Source organism: Haliaeetus albicilla, chromosome 18 (genome assembly GCF_947461875.1).
Source record: "Haliaeetus albicilla chromosome 18, bHalAlb1.1, whole genome shotgun sequence".
Classification (NCBI taxonomy): domain Eukaryota; kingdom Metazoa; phylum Chordata; class Aves; order Accipitriformes; family Accipitridae; genus Haliaeetus; species Haliaeetus albicilla.
In genome coordinates, this window is record NC_091500.1 from 852,602 (window position 1) to 875,792 (window position 23,191).

At 42.5% G+C, this 23,191-nt stretch overlaps 1 protein-coding gene across 1 annotated transcript in view; it reads right to left on the reverse strand.

Annotated features, from left to right (window-relative positions):
* Positions 1-23,191, reverse strand: part of ASXL2 (ASXL transcriptional regulator 2) — a 130,799-nt gene that overhangs the window by 80,935 nt on the left and 26,673 nt on the right. The window contains exon 2 of the mRNA XM_069805396.1: positions 15,656-15,738. Within this exon, the coding sequence (XP_069661497.1) occupies positions 15,656-15,738 (83 nt within the window). The remainder of the gene's footprint in view (positions 1-15,655; positions 15,739-23,191) is intronic.

Consider the following 23,191-nt stretch of genomic DNA (forward strand, 5'->3'; position numbering starts at 1 on the left):
CATCAGAAAAGATTATGTGGAGCTCAGCAAGACTATGACATGACTAGCTCCTAACTGCTATGCTCCTTCACAGCCCCTTAGGGGAAGCTGTATCAGATCTGTTAGAGCTCAAGCCCCTAACTTGATTCCTAAAGCTTCTGAACTGAAATGTTCCCCAGCTTGGTGATCACGGTCATCAGTCACCCTGGGCTCTAAATAAGCTCAAACTGTGGCTCTTGGGTTGAAGGTGAGGAGTTTGAGATGTGGATGCTCAAGACTTCTCCATTTAGAGAGGCAGGAATTACATTACTGCTTTTGAGGACGGTCTCATTGCAGGCTCATGTTCTACTACTTATCTACAGCAAACTGGCTCAACAGCTTATTGCAGCACGGACAGACAGCATGCTCACAGTCATGATGGGAGGAGAAAGAAAAAAAGGTATATCCACAGTCATTAACATCAAATTCTCCCAGAGAAACCTGAATGAACGTTATCCATTCCACCAGTTCCCCTCCCACAGCTAATGCTCACAGTCTAGGGGCTGCTTTGCCCCTCCTGCCCTTCTCCATGCAGGGCTGTTCTCATTTATTATTTACTCTCCACTCAAAGAATCTTCCAAAATGAGCTAAGATCAATTTTCACTTTTCCCATTGCATTAAATTTCCACATTCCCCTGTTCTCACAGACTACCCTGTTATATATTAATATATAAAATTAGTATTAACAACAGCAGTGCCCCAGGACTGCTACAGAGAGGTGGTGGGTAGCTAAGCTGTGCCAGCAGCAAAGGGATCTCACTCTCCTAGTTAAATGCAAGGTCAAAATATTTGTCCAGATGCTGGCAATTAGGTGCAAGTTACTGTACTAAAAGCACACAGCCACTCTCAAATCGGGTATTTCGTACCCTAGCAGTTTAGGAACAGAGGCTGAATTTGAACGCAAGCAGTACAGCACCCCGTAACCCCTCTAGGGCTTCCTTCAATACTACATGTAGGGTGCAGGTTTTGGAGGTTTTGTCAGGTTTTAGAAACAAGGGAAGGCTTATGAATCAAAATGATGTTTTCTTTCACTATTTCAGTTTGTGATGTTCTCAGCTGGGATGCAACGCACACTGTTTACTGTTTAACAAAGCAGCGGGTACAACTCCAGACTCAGGTTTATGGCACCCAGCTATAAGTTTTTTATATAAACCAGTGCACTTGAATTAAGATGCTTAATCTAGACAGGGCACACTTCTGATTTTACTGAACTTCCAGGGTTTCCTCCCAAGAACTAGCTACTGTAGGAAAGAGTTAGACATTGGCTCATGCCAACGCTAGAGTGGCTCATCCCCACGGCCCTGAGATCTACGTGGACTGTTTTTATCCCCAGTCTCATTTATGCACTGAAAAATAGATTACATGCACAATCAAGATATTGTAACTTTATCCAGCTGTCAAGTAATGCAAGCCTTTTTCAAATACATTCAGATATTTCAGTAGTTTATGTCAGTAATGTACTTGTGTTTCATCAGGCCACTTTCCTGACAACAAAAGCATTTTCCTGATGAAAACAGGATAAATTCCTGATACAGAAAATAATTGACTCGGACATCCTCCACCTCCAGAAAGTTACTGGTGTCTTGTCTAATGCTTCTAACAGTAATTTCTGACGAAAACTTCAGCAGCAGCATTCCTATTGCAGTTCATCACAAATGGCAAGAACACCGCTCCAAATACAACTGGGGGGAACAATCTGGGGCTAAGGTATTCAGCCTCTAATAGTAGCAGCACCCTGCTGCTTTTTCTGTGCAAATATTTTTCAGAATTTTACATCTTAGGTACATGCATACACGAGCTGTGTTTGTGCTTCTGTGAGTGGAAAGAGTTTTTAGTTGCATTTTCATTTATGCACTCACAGCAATGTATCATCTAACCTTTTTATTCAACTAGAGAATAGTATGTTAGCTGACAGCTACAGCAAAAAAAGCAAACCTGTTTTAACTATTATGATAATAAATGGGATGCTCACCTTTATCAATTATCCAGTGCTTAGTGCCAGCCCACTGACAAATAAACAGCACCCTTAAGAAAACCAAGATAAACATGCCTTTGTTTATACTGGTTCACATCTCTGCTGAGCAACACTTCTTGGGATAGTTCAGATCAGAACAGGTGCTTAGGCTGATAAATTCAGCTGATGCTAACAGTCAACTATAGGCTTTGTTCATTAAAATGAGCTTGCATTAAAAGTAAAAAAAAATATATTTGCAACAGTTTAGAAGATGCAAAGGTAGCTATAACAGCATTTACATGATTAATTTGGCTTCCATGGCTTTACAAGTACATACTGAAACTTCCCAGTTTTTACTTCTCAAAAAGCTGAAAGTAGCACAGCCTTTCAGTAAATCTGCCAAAATACAGGCAGCAAACTCAGCATAAATAGGACTCATGGTGCCACTGCAAGGGTCATAATCCAAGCTCTCATGCCTAGACCTAGGATCTTCATCATGAAAACTGGGAAACATCGATTTGTTCACTGTTTGAAGTTTTAAGCCATTTTATTTTCCCATACCTTACGCATTACCCTCACTTACAATATATTTCAGCTTGAGAAAAACATATCTACCCATTCAAAGCTACCTTTATCAAAAGCAAAAATGGTTTAAGTGCTGACATAGGCTTTAAACCACAGCATCGAGAAAATTTTCATTTACAGATGCTGTTTTACAGAGAGGTCCAATACAATCAAGTACCCATCAATACTTACCAGGTGACCACCCAGTGAACAGACTGAACAAATACCTGTTCTTAAACTCATATTATCAGAGCTGGCACCGATCTTTTAGCTATACAGCACCTTCGACAGCAGGGTCTTAACAATACTTATTTTGCTGCGTTGGGGCAAATATGAAGTGCTTGTCAAGCAGCTATTTCAGTTAAAAATTCAGTTCCCAATCGTTTTGCTACTATTGCTGTGCTCAGCAGTGCTGCCTGCCACTGCAAATGGTGTTTTAGTAATTATTCCCTTCTAATACCAGCTTGCCAGCTAAAAATAACCAATTTAACAGATTTACTGGAATTTATAAACCTGTTTATACTTATAAACCTGTGACTGCTACACAAACTATACATTTTTTACATTGTTGACTGAACAAGGGTTTCTGGTAACTTCTAAATATTTATTCTATTCTGAAAATTAACATTTTCCATACCCACACTTTCATTTCATTAATGAGTTAGAAAACCGATCTCATAGCAATCTCCAACAAGTGACAGTCCCTCTGCCTGCAGAACAGGCACATTCTTTACTTATTTTATTGGACTGCTGAAAGGGTAACAGTGTAATAATAATTTTTGTAGTTAAGAGATAGTTGTAAGACCAGTCAATGGCATAAGAAGAAATACATATTCTGAGCTCTCTCACCCCTCCGAGTATTTCTCTAAGCTACTCGACATTTCAGACAGACACATACATACCACATTTTCCTTCTGAGAACTGCCAAATTTAAGCCATCATTAAACCATGGCATTTTAAACTCCACATTAAACTCAAAGCTTCTTCAGACTGAGCAGGAAAAAGGGGTTTTGAGAGTGGTAAATGTACACAAGGTTAAGGGCAGGACTCTCTACTTCGAGCAGCTGCCTGTTGAAGGGGAGGAAGAGGTGGAGTGTTTCTTCCCACACTTTCAATCCCACTGCAGCATCCCTTCCCATCAGCCTGGCTCCCGAAACCTCAGGGACCGAGCTGACTTGTTCTGCTTTGAAAACAAAGTGTGACCAAATCATTTTTGTTCGGTCACATGTGGGTAGGACACCAGATTGAAATTTTTCAGTCGTGATGTATTTGAACTTAAAACCCTTGCCCTCAGAACATCATGTAATGTGTATTTATCTACCAAAAGGTTACTTTATCTTAAAGCTCCATTTTTAATTTGGTTTGCAGAGTTTACAGTATTTCTCCAGGTGTGCACAACAGCACGGTCTTCAGCATGGTGCACCCAGCAGATCCCCTGCAGCCTCCTACCGCAGGACCCCCACCTTCGGGCTCCAGGGGATCCTGCAGACAGAGGGGCATCTGCTGATGCTGCTGGGCACAGAAACACCACTCAGAATTCACTGGTTTCACAGCAGGTAGGTGCCATAGCACCCAGCAGCCTCAACATCAGGGAAGAGTTAATTATTGCCTTCTGCTCTAAATGGAAGCTTTATATAAAGTGCACACAGCAGCAAGCGTCTTCATTTCACATCATCACTGCATGTTGATGTAACTGGATAAAAACGCCCAAATGGACTGGACTGTGTTTAAGGGTGAGGGTTTTTCTCATTTTGTTCTTTTGAGCATCCTCTTCTTCCCCACTTTCCATTTGAATCAGACATTCACACAAATAGCTTTTTGTTTATTAGTATATTAAAATATGATGTTTTAAAAAAACAATAGTTTCAGATCTATGGAAGTGTCAGAGCAGAGAGATATTGTAAGCAGACATCACTGTACCAACTTCAAGCTTGTTAAACACATTCATGATTTAGAAAAGCAGCTTATTCTACATGTTAAATTTTGCTTCACCCAATATGCAGTGCCAAATGTCCCCGAGACAAAAGATGCACAAAAATACGTCATGCAAATCAAGCATCCCCCTCCCCCCAAATTCAGGTTTGCAGACAGCAAGGTTAATTTGTAAGACACTAAGCATTCACATGCTATTAGCCTGACATTTTCCACAGACTTTACAAACAGATTAAGATTTCAAGTTTGCATCGCACTGAAGCGCTAATGCAAACAGCATGCAGGAAAGGTAGATTAAGGTAACAGAAGCATTAACACCAAATATACTACCATTACTTGGTTTCTAAGTCTGTGTGAAACAAGCAGTTGCTCATTTAATTAAGGCTTTTGCAGCTTGCGTTAATAGAGAAGAGTAGCTTTAGAACAAATCAGCAGTGGTTCTTACCTTCTGGAGTTGGAGTGCAACCCAAAAAAAGGAGAGAAACACCCCTTTAAAAATTTGAGCAAAACAATTGTCTAATCATTAATATGAACCCTCCCCCCCATCCACCAAAACCAAATTTTAAAAGTTTCAGGCAGATCTGCAGTAATACTAAGGCCAGGTTATATCAAACAGATATGGGGGAGGAAGATGTAGACCTGTCAGATTTTTTCAGACTGTTTTCAAAGAAGCTGGCATACAGCTACCCACCCCAGGCAACTCCCAGATGCATTGTTTTCAATCTTCACCAGTTAATAAGCTTTTTATAGGGTGGACCCTTTGGAAATATCACATGCAGACAGACAGCGGTATAGGAACTTACTTATTGTTTCACACACCCTCAGCACAACTCAGAGCTCCCGACTCCAAGTAAAATAGCAGCCCTGTAACTCAGAGGAGCGAGACAGACTGCTAGCAGTTTAATGAAGCCAATAGTTATGGTGCAGGAATGAGCATGTACTGCTTCATCACCTCCATGGGTAATCCATGGTCTCGCTAAGTCACTAATAAGGCAAACTAATACACCACTGGCCTCATTTAAATATTTCCGCAGTAGCTGGGCTTGGGGCAGGTAAAATGTTTCCTGCTCTAAAGCCAATTCAAGGCTTCACACAGCACTCAGAGTTCATGGGAATTTGTGCAAGATCAAAACAACACGAGTGCAGCCGGCGATCACAGCGAGTTCAGATGGAGCCGCACATAGACCATAGGGTAATAGAGGGCCCAGGAGACACTCATGGATGAGGATCACCCTGGGGGACACAATAAAGCTCTTGGGCACACATTGAAGTTGGACTTTATTTATAGCTTTAATTAATGGTCTATCATGACAACTGAATCTGACCTGCGGGAACATCAGTAGACCCTGATATCATATGCAGAGTCCTGGATAAGATTAAAAACCCTAGTAGAAGTCAGCTGACTTTCTTAGACATGGTTTACAGGTGTAAGCAATACGTTCAGGTTTACAGCACTTAATTAGCTCCACCTTAACAGTGTCCACAGGTAAGATACTTGTTCACGTGCTGTTCACATCCTTGAGGGACTATGCAGAAACTAGCATTTTCTGATTTTAAAAGAGGAAACCAGATAGAAGTATCGTCCTCTAAGGCTTTTGGGGCACAGAGTTAAAATTTCTAAGTTTTGGGGTTCCCCCGCTTTGTATTTCTACTACAGAACCACGCGCCAGTTCATACTGAAGATAAATCCTAAATCTAGATATTTTTTGAGACCTTGACTCTAACGTTTTCTAGAAGAAACAGTCAACCTTTTAGACTCCTGCAGCGTTCATCAGTAGTGTATTACACCCCACAGTTCTCATTGCAACAAGCTAACATACTCTTTCACATGATGAAAAGCCATGTGCAATTTTATTTTGAGGAGACAGCAAAAACCGCTACTACCCCAGTCTCAGTTAGGATTAGAGAAGTGGAATATTTTGTTAGTTATGGATTTGATACCTTTATATAAGGGATATGGAAAGAGTCACCTAGTCAGAGCTTCTCCTACATATAATGAATGTATTTAACACTCCCTGCTAATGGTAACAGTATGATTTTTCTCTGTAACCATTCATTCCCTTTGAACTATTATTTTTCATACCAACGTTTTTCCCTACATGTATCATTTATGGCATCCACTAACTCATCTCCATGCTTCTGCACAAACACGGAGTGGTACAGAAACCTGGGGCTGCTTCAACTTTTAGAAGAATTAATGCTAATGAAGCAAAAAAGAAACAAGGCCTGTGAGGGTCTGCCCAACCCAGGGTGTCCATCAAGAAGATCAGCTTTTCATTCTGTGGTCTACAGGGGAACAAACCAGGCTCCCCATGAAGCATGGGCATGATCTGCAGTCAAAGGTTCGTGATTCAGAACCAAAAGACAAGGTGGCCTGGAGCTGGTAGCGCCAGGAGAAAGAAAGTGTTCAAGGGACAGAAGTTGCATCTCTAGCTTTTCCTCACTTCAGGAAAAGTCCTGGTAGGAACCATCTGCCTGGTTCACAGGATAGTTATGAGTGTCCAGAAGAGACAATCACTGAACATACCGCTAACCTTGTTAAATATTAATCTGTAACTGTCACTATGACTAATACTTGACAGCTGTTTGACCAAAAATAGCTTTAACCTGTACTTCACACCACAGACTTTACACACCAATTCCACCTAGATATAAAGACATCATGAAGGTCTCAGAATACCATGTTCTGGTGGTCTTCAGTTAAAAATTTAAGTTAATAGCTGTTTATTTTCTCCAGAAAAAGTCAAATCCAACTTTCAGATGATTATAGGGAAAAAACTGCAAGAACTTACTACACCACCACTTATTGGCCCTTGCTGCTGCCAGGCCCTTCTCCTGACAGCTTACAGTAATTAATAGAGCAAAGCTGAAAAGAGTCTTGCAATTAAAATGTGCGTGCCTGTAAGGCTGGCCCTAAGGCATCTGCTTTCCAACAAATGCCCCTTTCCCATCAGCAAAACATCAGGAAAGAGCCCCAGAATCCCAGCTGTGAGTAAGGAGTCCTGCACATGACAACCCCAAGAGATTAGTAATACTTTTACGGACATTTTATAATACCCATCCTCCAGCATAATGGAAAAAAGCTAGAGAGATTTGAGGTAAGCCAACTCTGGTAGTTCTTAAATAAGAAGCACAGATGCCCCTATCCTATATACCCCCATATACACTTAACATTATCAATATCAAATCTATGAGACATGAATTCAAGGTGTTCCAGATCATTTGAAGATTACCGTTAAAGAACATGTGGATTAAAGCATGTGTAAAGTTATTTAAAGGTTTGTCAGCTGATGGCTTCAGTGCCTTCCAAGCCAGCTCATAATTTGCAACTTCACACGCTGAAAGGGGGGAAAACCAAAGCTGTTTTGTTCTAACAGAGTATGACCTGTTTGACATACTGTACCCCAGCTGCACACACTAGAAGCAGCCCTTTTAACTGTACTCTCTTGTCCACAAATAAGCCTATTAAGGCTTTGAGGTATTGCAGTGACTCACAATCTTACAGGAGGCACTGAAGCCAAAAGGCCACTTTGCTAAGGAACGAGGCTGGGAACTGTGACTTAGAGTCATTTAGATGGGGAGGAACGTCTGGAGGTCACCAGTACAACCTCCAGCTCAAAGCAGAGGCAACCAGTCCAACCCTAAATATCTCCAGCAGTGGAGGTCACACAACCCTCCCTGGTCCTGGTCTAGTGTTTTATCACCCTTATGGTGAAAAAAATTTTCCCCCTCATTCTAATCAGAATTTCCCATCTTGCAATTTGTGTTCATCGCCTCTCAGTCTAGCACTGCGTACCCCCTTGAAGAGTCTGGCTCCGTTTTATAGAAGCTATTGGTAGAAGTGAATGCTCACCAGAAATGCCAGCCACCAGATTACAAAAAGCAGGTTTGGATATAGCAGCTTCTAAATGTACTGCTGTATAAAGAGCCCAAGCAGGAGAAGGTTCCTGGTGTGGTTACCTATGGACTGCCAAAGCAATGAGTAGTTTCAAATACTCTAGACCAGACTACACAGAAAGGTGGTTTTTTTCAAACATTGTGTCACCCAACCTCCTCACTGTGGGATGCCACAGTTATCACCAGGCAAATTTGATCACAAATATTATTTTAAGAAATTGTGAAAAGCTTTATTTGAATAAATTAACACTGTAAACAAACCAAGTGTGCCAAATCTGCTGCCTGACAAACGCTCGATGGCCAGTAAGGACAACTCCTTCCAGCACCCTCTCCTAATGGGGTCCTGCAGCACAGGGGATATGCCTAGGCATCGGCTGCTGTCACCAAAATAATTCATCCCATCCTCGGATGCAGACAGCAGCCCTTTAGGGAAGACTATGTGGGCACAGATAGTATAAACCGAAAAGCCTGCTCACACAACAGGAGGATGCTACCTATTACAGTCTCTGCCACTCAAAAAAAATGTATTGGTATGCTTAACTAGTATTCAAGAAGCTGCGTGGTTAGCCAAGGTCAGAGAGCACTATAGGAACCCCAGTGTCCTCTCGAGGATGCTTTGCTGTAGGGCCATCCTGAAGCACTTCTGGCAGGTCCTCCCAGCTGTTCCTACCTCTTCTACCCTACTCCCGCCAGGCTCCCTATACAGCAGTGGCAGAAAAATGAGCTTCAAATTGGCTTTCTCGCTTTGGCACATTACTTTCCAGTTTCCCAGCTTCCTGCTGTCACAAGGAATCAGGAGGCAGCACAAGCAAGCTGAAAACACAAGCCTGCAGCAGGTCCCATCACTACCTCAAGACCCTTCCCCTCTTCCGTCCCGCCTGACTAGGTATTTTTCAGCCAACGGGTCAGATGATCAGAGGGGAAACACTAAAGATGAGCTCATCAGCATGTCAAGTGGCCTGAAGCCATTTTAAGAGCAATACCATGAAGGTTGCTCTGACCCATGCAGATTCCCTTCATCAAAATTTGAGCTCTGTGTAACAGTTAGCTCTTCAGTAAAAATATGAGATTGACTGTATGAGATTCAATGTAGAGACAATTTCAAGTTGCCAATGTGCAGATATTAATTAAAAGGAGACAGCAAGCAGACTGCATAGCAAGAAGTTGTTTCTTTAGCATTTTGACTATAGACATCAAGGATGAGGGCAAAATTCTGGACATACTTATTCCACAAGAAGTTATCAAATGGACTATCAAATATTCTACCAAGATAATTCTGTATATTAGTCAAATGTGTCTAAAAGAAGGACAGTGGCCTATATATGTTCCTCAGCTATAAGGTCATGACCAGAATCAGACTGAGCTGATGAAAATTCTTCATTTCTTGAAAGCAAGTGAAGATGTCCAGAGCCGTTAAGGAATTTGCTGAAGGATTCAGTCTACACTTACTATCCTCTGGACTTGTGAAAACACTTAACTGGAGAATCTACAGAGGACGTGAGTTATCAGAAGATCTGCTTTTCGGGAGGTAAAGCTATATAAGTGGACTCAAATCCAAGATTTGCAGTCTCACAGTAGACTCAGAGCAGCAAATCTTCATGGGTTTTGTACAGCTGCCCTGCCAGGCAGGGGGAAGAACATGGCTCAGACTCCACATGCAACACAGCTAGCCAGCAGCAAGAATAAGAGGCTTGCCTGCTCTGTCAGACACAGGATGCATGTCTCTTCCATTGTTGGGCAGTTTCAGTTTTCACATTTTCCTAATATTTTTTAAGATAGAGAAATGAGAAATATATTTTTCACTGGTTATCAATTTAATTTCTTCACCTAGATGAGGTTTTTTTGCCTGGGAGAGCCTTTTATTGTAGGCTCATCATGGCTTTAAAGAGCAGCTTTTACAAAGAGGAAAGTCTAACAGTTTTGATAGGGGCAGCTTTTAATAGGGAGAGGAAACTCTTTGTAAGAGATAATCTATCTTCACACCCAGTGTCAGTGGGATCCAATACCAACTTCATCCTTTTCAAAATAATTTAAGAACGCTACTTCCTTTTAAAAGGCCCCCTTCCACCCTTACCCTGTGGGGGGTGTTGGGTTAGTTAATTTTTTGGAGGGAAATTATGCTGGAGGGAGAATTTCCTAGCATCAAGCTGTTGAAGGAACAACCGCCCTGAGAATCAAGGCATGGAGGAGCATGCAACTGCATCTTATTTCCTAGCTCTACAGCAGAAGATGAGGAAATCAAAGTACTGAAGAACGACTAGGAAATACCTTAGTGGCAAAGCCTTCTGCCAAGAAAAAGGAGAAATCACTTTGTTGGTCCTTAACTCGATCTGAGATGCAAGAATATCCTCTAGCAGTAAACAGCTTCCCTCTTCCTACATTTATCACCTAAGTCCAGACTCCAGCCTGACCTTTGCTCATATTTCTGAGAAGTCAATGAGGGAGCTGGTGGTCTTTTAAGTTCATCCTCGCTCCTCTTGCAAGAGAGTGACCAAGTATAGAGTTTTTTTTCCCACTCAGGCAAGATCCTTATTTCATAGCACTAGAGCAGTAATACAAAGGAGTAATACAAACATGACACTGCTCTGAACTACACAGAAGCTAAAAGCCCCATGTTTTCTTTCCAGGCAAGGGCAGTCACTATCACTGTAGTTTTCCTCATCACTCAGGAAGACAGACTGTTCACATTATCAGGCTCACAGAGGACAAGCTAACCACAGAAATACAGCAGGCTTCTGATTTTCAGCTAGCAAGAGAGAAGAAATAACAGGAAACCAGTTAAGAAACCTTACGGAAGCCTCAGGTTACAGTGCTGGCACATCATTTATACAAGCATCAGACTGCGCAGCTCCAGCCCTCTTCACATAACTATCCCCCCTGGAACCAAGTCCCCTCCTCAAGGATGCTCTGACTTGGATGCTCAGAGCATCTTGCAAGGAATTTGGAAGGACCAACTTGCCAATGAGAAGCATAAATTAGCCACTGCCTGGAGGGCAGCTAAAACTTGAAACCAAACTCTTCATGACACACTTATCTCTAGTCCAAATATGACTAGTGAAAAGGGGACTTTGGCTTCTACACTTTTTTTTTTTCCTCCTAAAGTGGTTTAAGAGTTTGTTTTGGTTTATGTTAGAAATTCCATGAATACTTGAAATAAAAGTAGCCAGAATACCATGTCTGTTTTCATTTTTACCAAGATTGAGCTAGTGTTTAGATGTATTTCCTTGCTTAATTAGTACTTGGGCAAAAAAGACAGTGTGTTTGGACAGAGGTCCACAAGCTACTATTTTATACAGTGTCCCCTATAAAATCCAAGAAAAACAACACATTCATGGCTATTATGAGAAAAGGCCACCAAAGATATCTTTCAAAGATGTTAACTCTTCAGATACTCTTACACTGGTTTTAACATACCCAAGGAGATTAATGGAAATCCAATGACAAGTTAACAATTTTGATTTAAAAAGCTACTTATCATCAAACAAATGTGATTCTCTGTTGCTAACCCTCAGTGCCCATCTATCCCATGCATTCAAGTTTAGGGAACTTTCACAGCTGGTGTTGCTTGGCTTAACACCATTATCCCATGCAACTTCAAAGCCTCATTTGAAAGTATAAGTGTTACAACATGCTCAGGCTTCCCCAAGCTACATTGCCAACAGAGATAAGACAATATAAGACGCTGGACAAATCTTAGAGCCAGATATGGTTATGCTGCCAATGCATCGAGTGTTTATCCCCGTGTATTTTATTTTCACAGTTTGCAAGCAGTGACCTGTAGGTAGGAAAGGATCTCATAGGATTAGCACAGCCTGTCAAAACAGGCAAATCAAGAAAATTAGGATGACAGATCACATGAAAAGTGTAGTTCTAGCTTCAGGATGCTGTAGGTCTCCAAAACTGACACCTCAGAGTCAGAGAGATCCTGGGTTGACCTTTAAGAATCTCACGATTAAAATTACTTGAGTACTAGGATAAAATTATAAATACAGGTAAGATGATCAGCCAGTATCACCACAGGTTTCTGTATTGCTACAAAACCCCCTCCATCTTATGAAAGACCTAGCCTTGTCCAAAAAATAGTCAAATTGTCCTGCACATAGCAGAAGTCTCTGCTCCTGTTTTTTCCACACTCAACTGTCACCCTTCTTCCCTGCAATTCCAAATCCTCTGCAACAGTACCAGCACTTTTGAGTCCTCTAAACTCTTCCAATATGCCCTCAAGCTTCCTCCCAAGCAGCCAGCCAAGGGGCAGCACATGCCAGGAATCATTAGCACAAAAGGGAGATGGACTGGCTGCGTGGCCAAACAGAAAAATGATGCTGGACACTAGCTGGGCTCCCTGTTCTCTCTGTCTCCTTTCAGGTCATTTGTCACTTCTAAAACTATATTCTTTCTGGAACTCAGTGATTTTAAAAAGTGAGATATATCAAGGATTTGAAGCAATAGATGCTGAATTAAAAAAAAAAACCAACCAACACACACTGCAGTCAAAACTGACAGAGTTTAAAGATTATGTGGTTTGTGGAAATAATTTACTACCAAAGAAATTTGCAATTCTGTTTATTAAGAGCAAATTGCATTGAGAAAGAATTCAAAAAACTCAAATGCGTTGACACATGTGCTAACAGGAGAGCCCATGTCCTGCCTGCAAACTTATACACCATTTTGCCAGACTCTTGCAGCTGCCTATCTCAAGGCAACCAAGCACAGGCAAATTACTATAACCTGCTGTCAAAGGCTTTGCCATGGTTTCCTACTGGAACCTCCACATGAGAGTACTCAAAATCTGGTTGAGCTCAACATGCTCATCTTACAGCTTTTATACCTTCTCTAACATGATTTTTCCTCTAATAAATGCTGATTTGTGTTAAGCCCATCTTGTCACAGGCTATGACTTATCAGAAGCCCAATCCAGCCACAAACACATTACTGGCACTAACTGGAACTGAATTGCTTAAGAACTGACAGCCTTTTAGATCTTAACCTAAATAAAGCTTTATTACATCAATCTAACATGTAAGGGGAAAAACATACATAGCATCCAAGCATGGCTAAGTCAGTAAGGTGGATAGTTGAACAAGAGAAATTCAGTTTCACATCTCACTGCTCCCACAAACATCTTTCAGAATTTAAGATACTCAAGAGTTTGCACTGTCCTGATGCTCAGCAACAGCTCTTTTAGAGAGGAAAACAACTTACTAGCAGCTCAGGCTAAATCCCCAAATCGACTAAAAGGAGGACTTGAGGTTGAGAAGGATTATATGGCACCATGGCATTTCTGTTCTGCTTTTTTTTGCTGTTCTGTCCAAAATCTGGCCTGGCCATCCAGAGACTGGATCTTTCACACCACATCTGAGCTCCTGCCTAAGGCTCTGACCCAAAAAGAGCACTCTGGAATTGCTAAAAACATTCACCACACCTAACTGCCTGGATATTTGCTGGACTGTGCTTTGCCATCAGCAAGACCACCAGTACAGATAACTGCATTTCTATCCTTGGGTGGGCACAAGGGGCTGACAAGTGCCATTACTGTTCGTGAATACGCCTTTGATGGATTAACAGTATTTAACACAATACTGAAGCTGCCCTCAAGCTGATAAACCTTTGATCTGACTGAATGTAGTACTGCCCCAAAGCAAAGTGCATAGTCAGGGCAGGAAATAAACCGCACTTTTGTTACCTCTTTAAGAGCTAAATGAGTATATCTGGTTCCCTCATTTTTAGATAAGCTCACATTTCCAAAAAGCAAACCACCTTTGTGTTGTCCACAACTTGAGTGGAAGATGTTATCGATAGCAGAATTTCTACACTTGGCCCCTTGATTATTTCCTGCAAAGCAGATGGATTGCTGTATTAAACTGGCAAAGTGGAGTGGAAAACTTAAGTCAAATTCAGGATGGCTATTTAATTCCAAAATAGATGAACTGGCACATCTAATCCCCTTTTTCCCCTCCCTTTTTCTTTGCTCTTAGAGAACAGAAGTATGAACACTGTACTTCATATGGACAATTGTTCCCTATCTCAGCAAATACACCTGCCCATCTCTGGGAAATATATATGAGCAAGGACTCAAGAATTAAGCTATGGTAACAGCAGTTCAAGAGTTGTCATCTGAGTTGCTCTGTTTCTAAAGCATATCAGTGTCACCTGGGTTGGCACCCTCCTTTCCCCAGCACACCAAAACCTCAGTCTGCTCCTTATGGGGAACAGGAAGATCTCTAAAGCAGAACCACACACTACTCCAGATAGTACTAAAGAAAACAGCATGAGGAATAAAGTTTTCTAAATAAGGATTTGTAAGTGAGGCTGCTTTTTTACTTCCTGGATACCTTTAAGTTCTAAGTAATTTCAATTAAACTGACTTTTTTTTTTTTTTTTTTTAAGATGAAATAAATAGTTAAGTTTACTTCAGTATCTGGAGTCTGAACTACCTGATCAGGTCTAGTTTATCTTATATGAGCTGCAGACCAGAATCATGCATACCTGGCATGCTGGTTTGGGCTGGAATAGAATTAATTTTCTTCATAGTAGCTAGTATGGGGCTATGTTTGTGCTGAAAACAGTGTTGATAATTCAGGTATGTTTTTGTTACTGCTGAGCAGTGCTTACACAGAATCAAGGTCTTTTCTGCTTCTCACCCCACCTCACCAGTGAGCAGGCTGGGGGGGCACAAGAAGTTGGGAGGGGACACAGCCAGGACAGCTGACCCCAGCTGACCCAAGGGATATTCCAGACCATAGGATGTCATGCTCAGCATATAAAGCTGGGGAAAAAAAAAGGAAGGGGGGGACATTTGGAGTGATGGAGTTTGTCTTCCCAAGTCACCATTACACGTGATGGAATCCTGCTTTCCTGGAGATGGCTGAACACCTGCCTGATGATAAGAAGTGGTGAATGAACTCCTTGTTTTGCTTTGCTTGTGCATGTGGCTTTTGCTTTACCTATTAAACTGTCTTTATCTCAGCCAATGAGTTTTCTCACTTTTACCCTTCTGATTCTCTCCCCCATCCCACTGTGAGGGAGGTGAGCAAGCGGCTGTGTGGCACTTGTTGCCAGCTGGGGTTAAACCACAACACCTGGAAATTTAAGTATGACCCTTATCTAGCTTTCTAGGTGAAAAGTGCCAGTGACTTGAAAGCCTATTTGCAAATGGGACCTAGACTCCAATTCTGCAGGTATTTAACATTTCAGTCCCCAAAATACTTATGAGATAGAAGTTAACAGTAAAATAAACTAAGTTGGAACTGAAGTATGAATGTATTTTAACAGTATGGGTACTTAACTCACCTGATTTCTTTAAGTCCTTCTTTCTGGATAACTTGAAGGATCTCTTTATGGCTCATAGGTGTATTTGGATATTTCTCCAGGACCTGGCAAGCAAAAGCAGATTGAGAGAAGTTACTCATTTGCATTTTCACTTTAATGTTTGACTGCACAGAAAACTACATATAACAGTTTGGACTTCTCCAAGGATATGACCAAGGAAGAACTATCAGCCTCCCCATATCTCATTACCACCCCTTCCATCTGAAGGATATAAGGAGCAAAGAGACTCCAGAAGACTGGCTAAAGGACTTGTTTTAGTGCAATTCCCAAATTTTATTTCAAATGCGCTGCCCCTAGATAACACTTCTTGGAGAATTAAATGCTCCACAGTAACAGGGTGGCTTCACAACCATCAGCTTCACTTGGGAATGCTTCAGGAACTGTCATGGTACCTCAGATACACAACTTCCAAAAACCAAATCCTTAAGCTTTGCAAAGTTGAAAAAAACCTACTGATCGGTTTGGTCATAAGTATAAAAAAAGTTTAAGGAAATTTTGGATTTAACACTCTTAGGGTTCTTTGAAAATCTGCGCACAGTTCAGGCTTAAAGGTCATAAATATGGTCTACAAAAATGCTTCCTACATTAAATTGTCCAATATACATCCGCCCCTTCCCCAGCCCGCATGAAGCACACACCAGTGCCTAAGCATCACTCACCTCCCTTTCAAGAGGTCTAAAATGCAGAAGTATAATTCACAACAGCAGACAGAGGGATGCTTAAGACTTCTGAAGGAAAACGCCAGTTACTGCACGTCATTTGGATATTTTAAGCAATATTTGTGCTGGGGGGATGGGCAGGAAATGCCTTGTTTCCTTCTTAATCATCTGCTTTTGACCCATGCCCAGCACATCAGCCCTTGCTTTCTGACTTATGTCTTTAACCAGAAAACAAACCATCAGTATGTTAAGTATTAAAACCTACAAGTGACTTCGCAGAAAGAAATTACCAGTTTTAATTTCCTCCATTCAACAGCTGTGCAGAATACAAGGCTTCTAAACCCTTGCACCTTATTCCCTCCAGAACATTTTAAGTTATCCTTACAGCTGCAGATTTAGCTCTCTTTGGTGAGAACTCTGAAAAGACCTTGCTGAACTGCAGCACCTGTCTGCTTAGAGAAACAAAAGACCTACGTTTAGCACCATCTTTAGCTTTGGAAACCCTAGCTGATGTTCTCATCATGTTAAATCTCTTGTTAGGTTATGTTAAAGCCTGACTTTCACGGTAACTTAGCTATTTCCAAACCTGGTATGTGTCTTTTGCCAAGGCTGGCTGGCTGCAATGAAGCATACTCTGAAGCATAGCACTGAACAGCAGCACAGCATTTCAGCTTTAGTGACTTCTTGAACAGCAGAGTAGCACATGTAGAAAAAAGTGAGTTTAAAACAGATTTAAGTGGGATTTGCTTACACTCACTCTAGTATCAGCCTCAGTGACTCATTCCACTTCATTGCTGGCTGTATTGTAACCAAGAATGCCCATAGCAAAAGGGTAGAAAATTAAGGTGGTTGAAGAGTGATTTAAGTCAGACCACTGCAGTTTTCAGATTTATATCAGCTCCTAATTCATGTCCACTCAGCACTGCCAAAGAGTCAGTATACTTTTATACCATTAACTTGGAACAAAACCTGAAAGCTTGTTCTGCACAGTGTGCTGAAAGCCCACAGAGAGCAAGAAGAGTTAAGGTTATCTCGATTTCCATCTGTGGTGTCAACTTTTTCATTGCGGCTAGCAAAACAAATTTGAAGAAAAATAAAATAGTGCTATGATTCCTTAAGGAAGGAACTTTAGGGCATTTGCCATTTCTCACACAAAAAAATACAAGTGTGCATTTTTCTCCTTGGGCACTGTGTTTTTTCTCTTCACTTTCACTACATAGACAGGCTCTTGACAAGTCCCATCTCGCTCATACCGAGAGCGGCAACAGCACATTTCATTAATTTTTCACTAGGCACAACCACAATGCAAGCTAATACCGTGTTTGACCAGAGAATATCATTAAGAGCAGAAAGAAATAAAAGCTTTTCTAATTACATCCTTGCATGCCCACAGGATGCTTCTACGTATTTCTCCCAGGTAACCTGTCCCCACATCTTCCTTACACAGGACTTTTTCCTGTAGTTGAGCTCAGCAAGACAATCAGTCTGGCCTCCTGCCACACCTGCTTGGCTTCCTTCAAATCGCAATGGAACCACTCCAGTGCTCTGAGGAGGTTGCTTTGAAGATCAACCAGCTCTCCTGGGTTTCTCTGCTCTACAGGAGAGATTCCTCTAGGATCCCATGAATCAGTTCTCTGAACAAGCCAAAGCCAGGCATTTTTACGCTTCTACTCGCTTTCTTCATTTCCCAGAGGATCTTAAACTCTCATTTCACGGTCATGGAAACCAAAGGTGCCACTGTGCACCACTGTTCATACTGCCAGTCAGCTCTCTTCACCCTGCTAGATCTCCTCTAGCCACTTTGTCCAGCACCTGGCTCAAAAAGTTGTCCTCAAGCAATTCCACAAATCTCCTAGATTGGTTGTGCCCTATATCACCTTGTGCTTCCAGCAGATGCCAGGGCAGAGTCAGAACCAACTTCCCATTCATAAGGCTTTTTCCAGTTGTCTGAAGAGGGTTAATCCACTTGCTCTTCTTGATCAGCTGGTCTGCAGCAAACACCCACCATGATGTTCCCTTTGTCACCCTCCCCTCTGAACTCAACTGGTAATCTCCCAGTTGAGTCATCAGCAGTTATACAGCACAGCTCTGCACATTCCTAAAGCTGTTCTTTAGCACAGAAGGCAAACCTTTCTTCATCTTCCATGTCTTTCCTTCCACCTAAAGCACTCCAATCATCCATCCCTCCGTGAGTTTAATCTCACCAACATTGAGGGCTCTGCACATAACAAGAGCTGATCAAGAGGGAACTAAGCTATTAGTATCAAAACTGCACACAGACCTCCAACTCCTGATGTCCCACGCGGAACACATTTACATACAAGTATTTCAGGCTATCCCACAGGTGTGCTGGGGAGGTACAAGAGTTTCTCTGGAGAAGTGGAAGAGGTTCCCTTGTCACAGAAACCCAAGTGCCTCTCTTCACCCTATACTTCTCTGCTGGTTTTCAGTCTCCATCCCACAACAAACCTAGTTTAAAGCCCTCCACACTGTTAGCAACCATTAGCAACCATGCTCCCAAAGATGCTTTTGCCCATCTTTATCAGATGGATCCCATATTTTGCCATCAGTCCTCATTCCTTAGAGTCCCATGGTCATAAAAAACCCACCATGTCTATAAATGCTAACTGTGCAGGCAGAAGCTCATGCTCAGACAACATCTGCCTCCTGCCTAAGCCTTTCCCATTCACCAGCAGGATCTAGGAGACCACCTGAACTCCCAAAGCCTCTAAAACTTGCTTCCAAGGCCTGGCATTAACTTTTTATCTGCTCGAGGTCTCCTTTGGGAGATCTTATTCCACTTCCAATATAGGGACGATGCTGATGAATCGGAGGGTGGGGAGGATATTAGCAGTGGGCCCCCAAGATGCTCAGGGGACTAGACTACCTCCCCTGGAAGACAAAGTTATGAGATAGAGGACTTCTTCAGCCTAGAGATTGAAGAAAGCTGAAAGAAAAAAAGGCTGAGGATAAGACACCATAACAGACTTCCAGTACCTATGAGAAGGTTAAAAAAATGGAGCCAGACTCTTCACCCTGGCATCTAATGAAAGGATGACACTAGGCAAAAACTGAAACAAGAGGTGCCAAGTGAGTATAATGAATAACATCTTCATGATGAGGACAGTTGAGAAATAGAACAGGCTGTGCTATTTCCACCCTTGGAGGTTTTCATCAAGACCTGACTGGATTGAGCACCAAGCAATGTGGTCTAACCTCAAGCTGAGCCTGCTTTGAGGGGAAAGTTGGACTAGAGAGCTCCTGAGGTCTCTTCCAACCAGATTATCCTATGATCCTACAGGTGCCCACATGCATGAGTGGCAATAGGTACTAGTCCACAGACCAGAAGAACTCTACCGACTTCTCCATAACATCCTGGATCCAGTCTCCCCACAAGCAACAAGCTTCCCAGGACAGCAAGTCTGCTCAGTGGATAGGTACCTCAATCCTTCATTGAAGGAAGTCTCCAGCCATTACCACCAGCTGCTTCCTCTTGGTGGCACTGGGTCATACCCATAGACCAGGCACAACCAGTCCAACACTTGCCAGTCTGTCAGAACTGACTGCTCCTCTTGTGTTGCCAGAGCCCTGTACTTGTTCTCCACCCAAATGTCTGCATGCAGAGGGAGGCTTTTTGCTGCTGAAAGTAAGAAAAAACTTCCATCTTCAACACTGCCCCTGGCAAGGGAATTTAACTTTATCATCTTGGATAGTGTGGGGCTTGGGCTGTTGCACTACAGCATCTCAGCAAATAACCAGTTAATCTCCCATTTGTCCTCCCTGGTGCTGCACAGTCTGCTCACCTCCTCCCACAGGTGGTTCACCCAGAAACTCCAGCAGAGCCCATGCTCCACTGGTCAATCATAGACTATCTCAACTTGGAAGGGACCACCCACGAGGACCATTGAGTCCAACTCCCTGCTCCACACAGGACTACCTAAAACTAAACCATATGACTGAGAGCATCATCGAGACGCTCCTTGAACTCTGGCAGGCTTGGTGCCATAACCACTTCCCTGGGGAGCCTGTTCCCACGACCAACCACCCTCTCAGTGAAGAGCCTTTTCCTAATGTCCAATCTGAACCTCCCCTGATGCAGCTTCATTCCATGACCTCATCCTATCCCTGGTCACCAGAGAGAGGAGATCAGCACCTTCCCCTCCACAGCCCCCCTTGAGGAAGGTGTAGACTGCGATGAGGTCACCCCTCAGCCTTCTCTTGTCCCAGCTGAACAAGCCAAGTGACCTCAGCCACTCCTCATAAATCTAGCCCTCAAGGCATTTCACTATCTTGGTCACCCCTCCTCTGGACACACTACAGTAGTTTGATGTCCTTCTTATATCGAGGCGCCCAAAACAGCACACAGTACTCAAGGTGGCACCACACCAGTGCGGCATGGAGTGGGACAATCACCTCCCTCGGTCAGCTAGTGATGCTGTGCTTGATGCACCCCAAGACATGGCTGGCCTTTTTGGCTGCCAGGGCACACTATTGACTCATGTTCAACTTGCCATCAACCCAAACCCCCAGATCTCTTTCCACAGGGCTTCTCATCCCCCAAGTTTGTACATTGTCCTGGTTTCAGCTGGGATAGAGTTAATTTTCTTTCTAGTAGTTGGTATGGTGTTATGTCTTGGATTCAGTATGAAAGTAATGTTGATAGCAACAACTGAAAACTTCAGTGTGTTAAGTAGTGTTTAGACTAAGTCAAGGATTTTTCAGCTTCTCATGCCCAGCCAGCAAGGCGGCTGGAGGGGCACAAGAAGTTGAGAGGGGACACAGCCATGACAGCTGACCCAAACTGGCCAAAGGGGTATTCCATACCATGTGATATCATGCCCAGTATATAAACTGGGGGGGGGTTTGGCCTGGCAGCGGGATCGCTGCTCAGGAACTAACTGGGCATTGGTCAGCGAGCGGTGAGCAACTGCGTTGTGCATCACTTGGTTTGTATATTCCAATCCTTTTATTATTATTGTCCTTTTATTATTGTTGTTATCATCATTATTAGTTTCTTCCTTTCTGTTCTATTACACTGTTCTTATTTCAACCCATGAGTTTTACCTTTTTTTTTTTCTTTTTTTTTTTTTCCCCCTGATTCTTTCCCCCTCCCACTGGTCAGGATTATCCCATCCCAGGTGGAAAATCTTGAAGCTACCATCATCTTCAATCCTGGCGTCCAGGAGGAACACCAGGCACTCCCTGCAGTCTTGTCTGGGACAAGGCCTCTCACAAACTCATGGTGGGGTGTTCAGCCACTGCAGGGACTGACATCCTATCATGGTGTCACCACCATTGACGTACCAACTGAAAGAGTCTGCTATGTGAGTAGACAATTTTCCTAGCTCAGTTTGACGGTGTTAAAGGTCCTGGTGTCAAGGTGAACTTTCTCTTGTAAGATTACACCAAAGAACACAAGACATATCAGGAAGATGACAAATCAGAAATAAAACTTTGATTAGAGGAGCCTGAGTAGTAAGGAGACCCACTTTTTTTTTCTTCTTGCTTACAGTAACCCATCTTCAATAATACGCATGGCTAACACTAGGTTATAACAAATACAGCATTGAAGAAAAGAAGACTGATTCAATGGGTGACACAACTGTGAGCACCCTTGAAGCAAGCTAACAATGGGATTTGAGCTGCTTTTTTTCCCTCCCCAGCATGAACATGCTGTTTCTGAACAGAAAGCCTAGAAGAGCAAAGAACATATCAACAGAATTGCCAAAAGGTAACTGAGGATCACATGTTGTTGATCTTGCAAATGAAGTTTATAGCTCTGCATGGTTAACTACAGAACAGCATCATGCATCAAACGTAGATTTTATTGACTTAATTCACCTGACATTCTGCTCAGAGATGCCTTATAAATTCTTATCTATCAGTATCCTTGAAAGATAATTTTGCCTGCCAGATCACAGTGCAAACTCCAATTTATTTTCCATTGGGCTGGATGTACAAGAATATTCAGATGAGGACATGACTCTCAGGTGGCTTCTAAGTATAGAACTGCAGCATTTTGCTAGAGCCACTAATGTAGTGCCACAAGTCTGAGTACTGCAAAAACAGATCAATACAAAATGGTCTATTCTCGAATGCACAAGAAAAGTGGTTGTAATTCCAGGTTAATCATTAGAGTTGACTTCAAAATAATGCAAATCTGTATCTCAAGACACTCAGGAAGACAAAAGTAGCCAAAAAGGCCGCCGGTCTGCTAGGAGTGAAGACTGAGCTCCCAACATCTAGACCTTTCCTTGACTCTTGACCCCAGATGGTCGACAGACACATGAGAAACTTTACTTTGACCCTCTCCCCACCCCACAATACACCAATGAAGACAAACTGCATGAAATTAATGCTGCTAACAATATAGCTTGAGACTTAAGGTGTTACTTTGCTTACCAAAACCAACCAACCAAAACTCTGGCCACCTCTGCTGAGGAAAGACTTTTAAATAGTCTTCATAAACACAATTATCTGCTGTCAGATTATCTGCTACTTGGCAATAAGTAGTAAAAAAAATCCCAAACTTCAAAACATTGGGGTTGGTACTGGGTCCAAGACTGTTTTCCATTAATGACCAGGTAACAGCACAGAGTGCAGCCTCAAGTTCACAAACAGTACAAAACCAGGAGGAATGGCTGATGCACAAGATAGTTGTGCAGCCATTCAGAGGGACCTTGACAGGCTGGAGAAACAGGCAGACAGAACCCCATCTCAAGCCCACAGGGAAATGCCAAGTCCTGCACCTGGGGAGGAACAACCGCTTGTTGACCATGAGCCAGCAGTGTACCCCTGAGGCAAAAAAGGCCACCGGCACCCTGGGCTGCATAAGGCA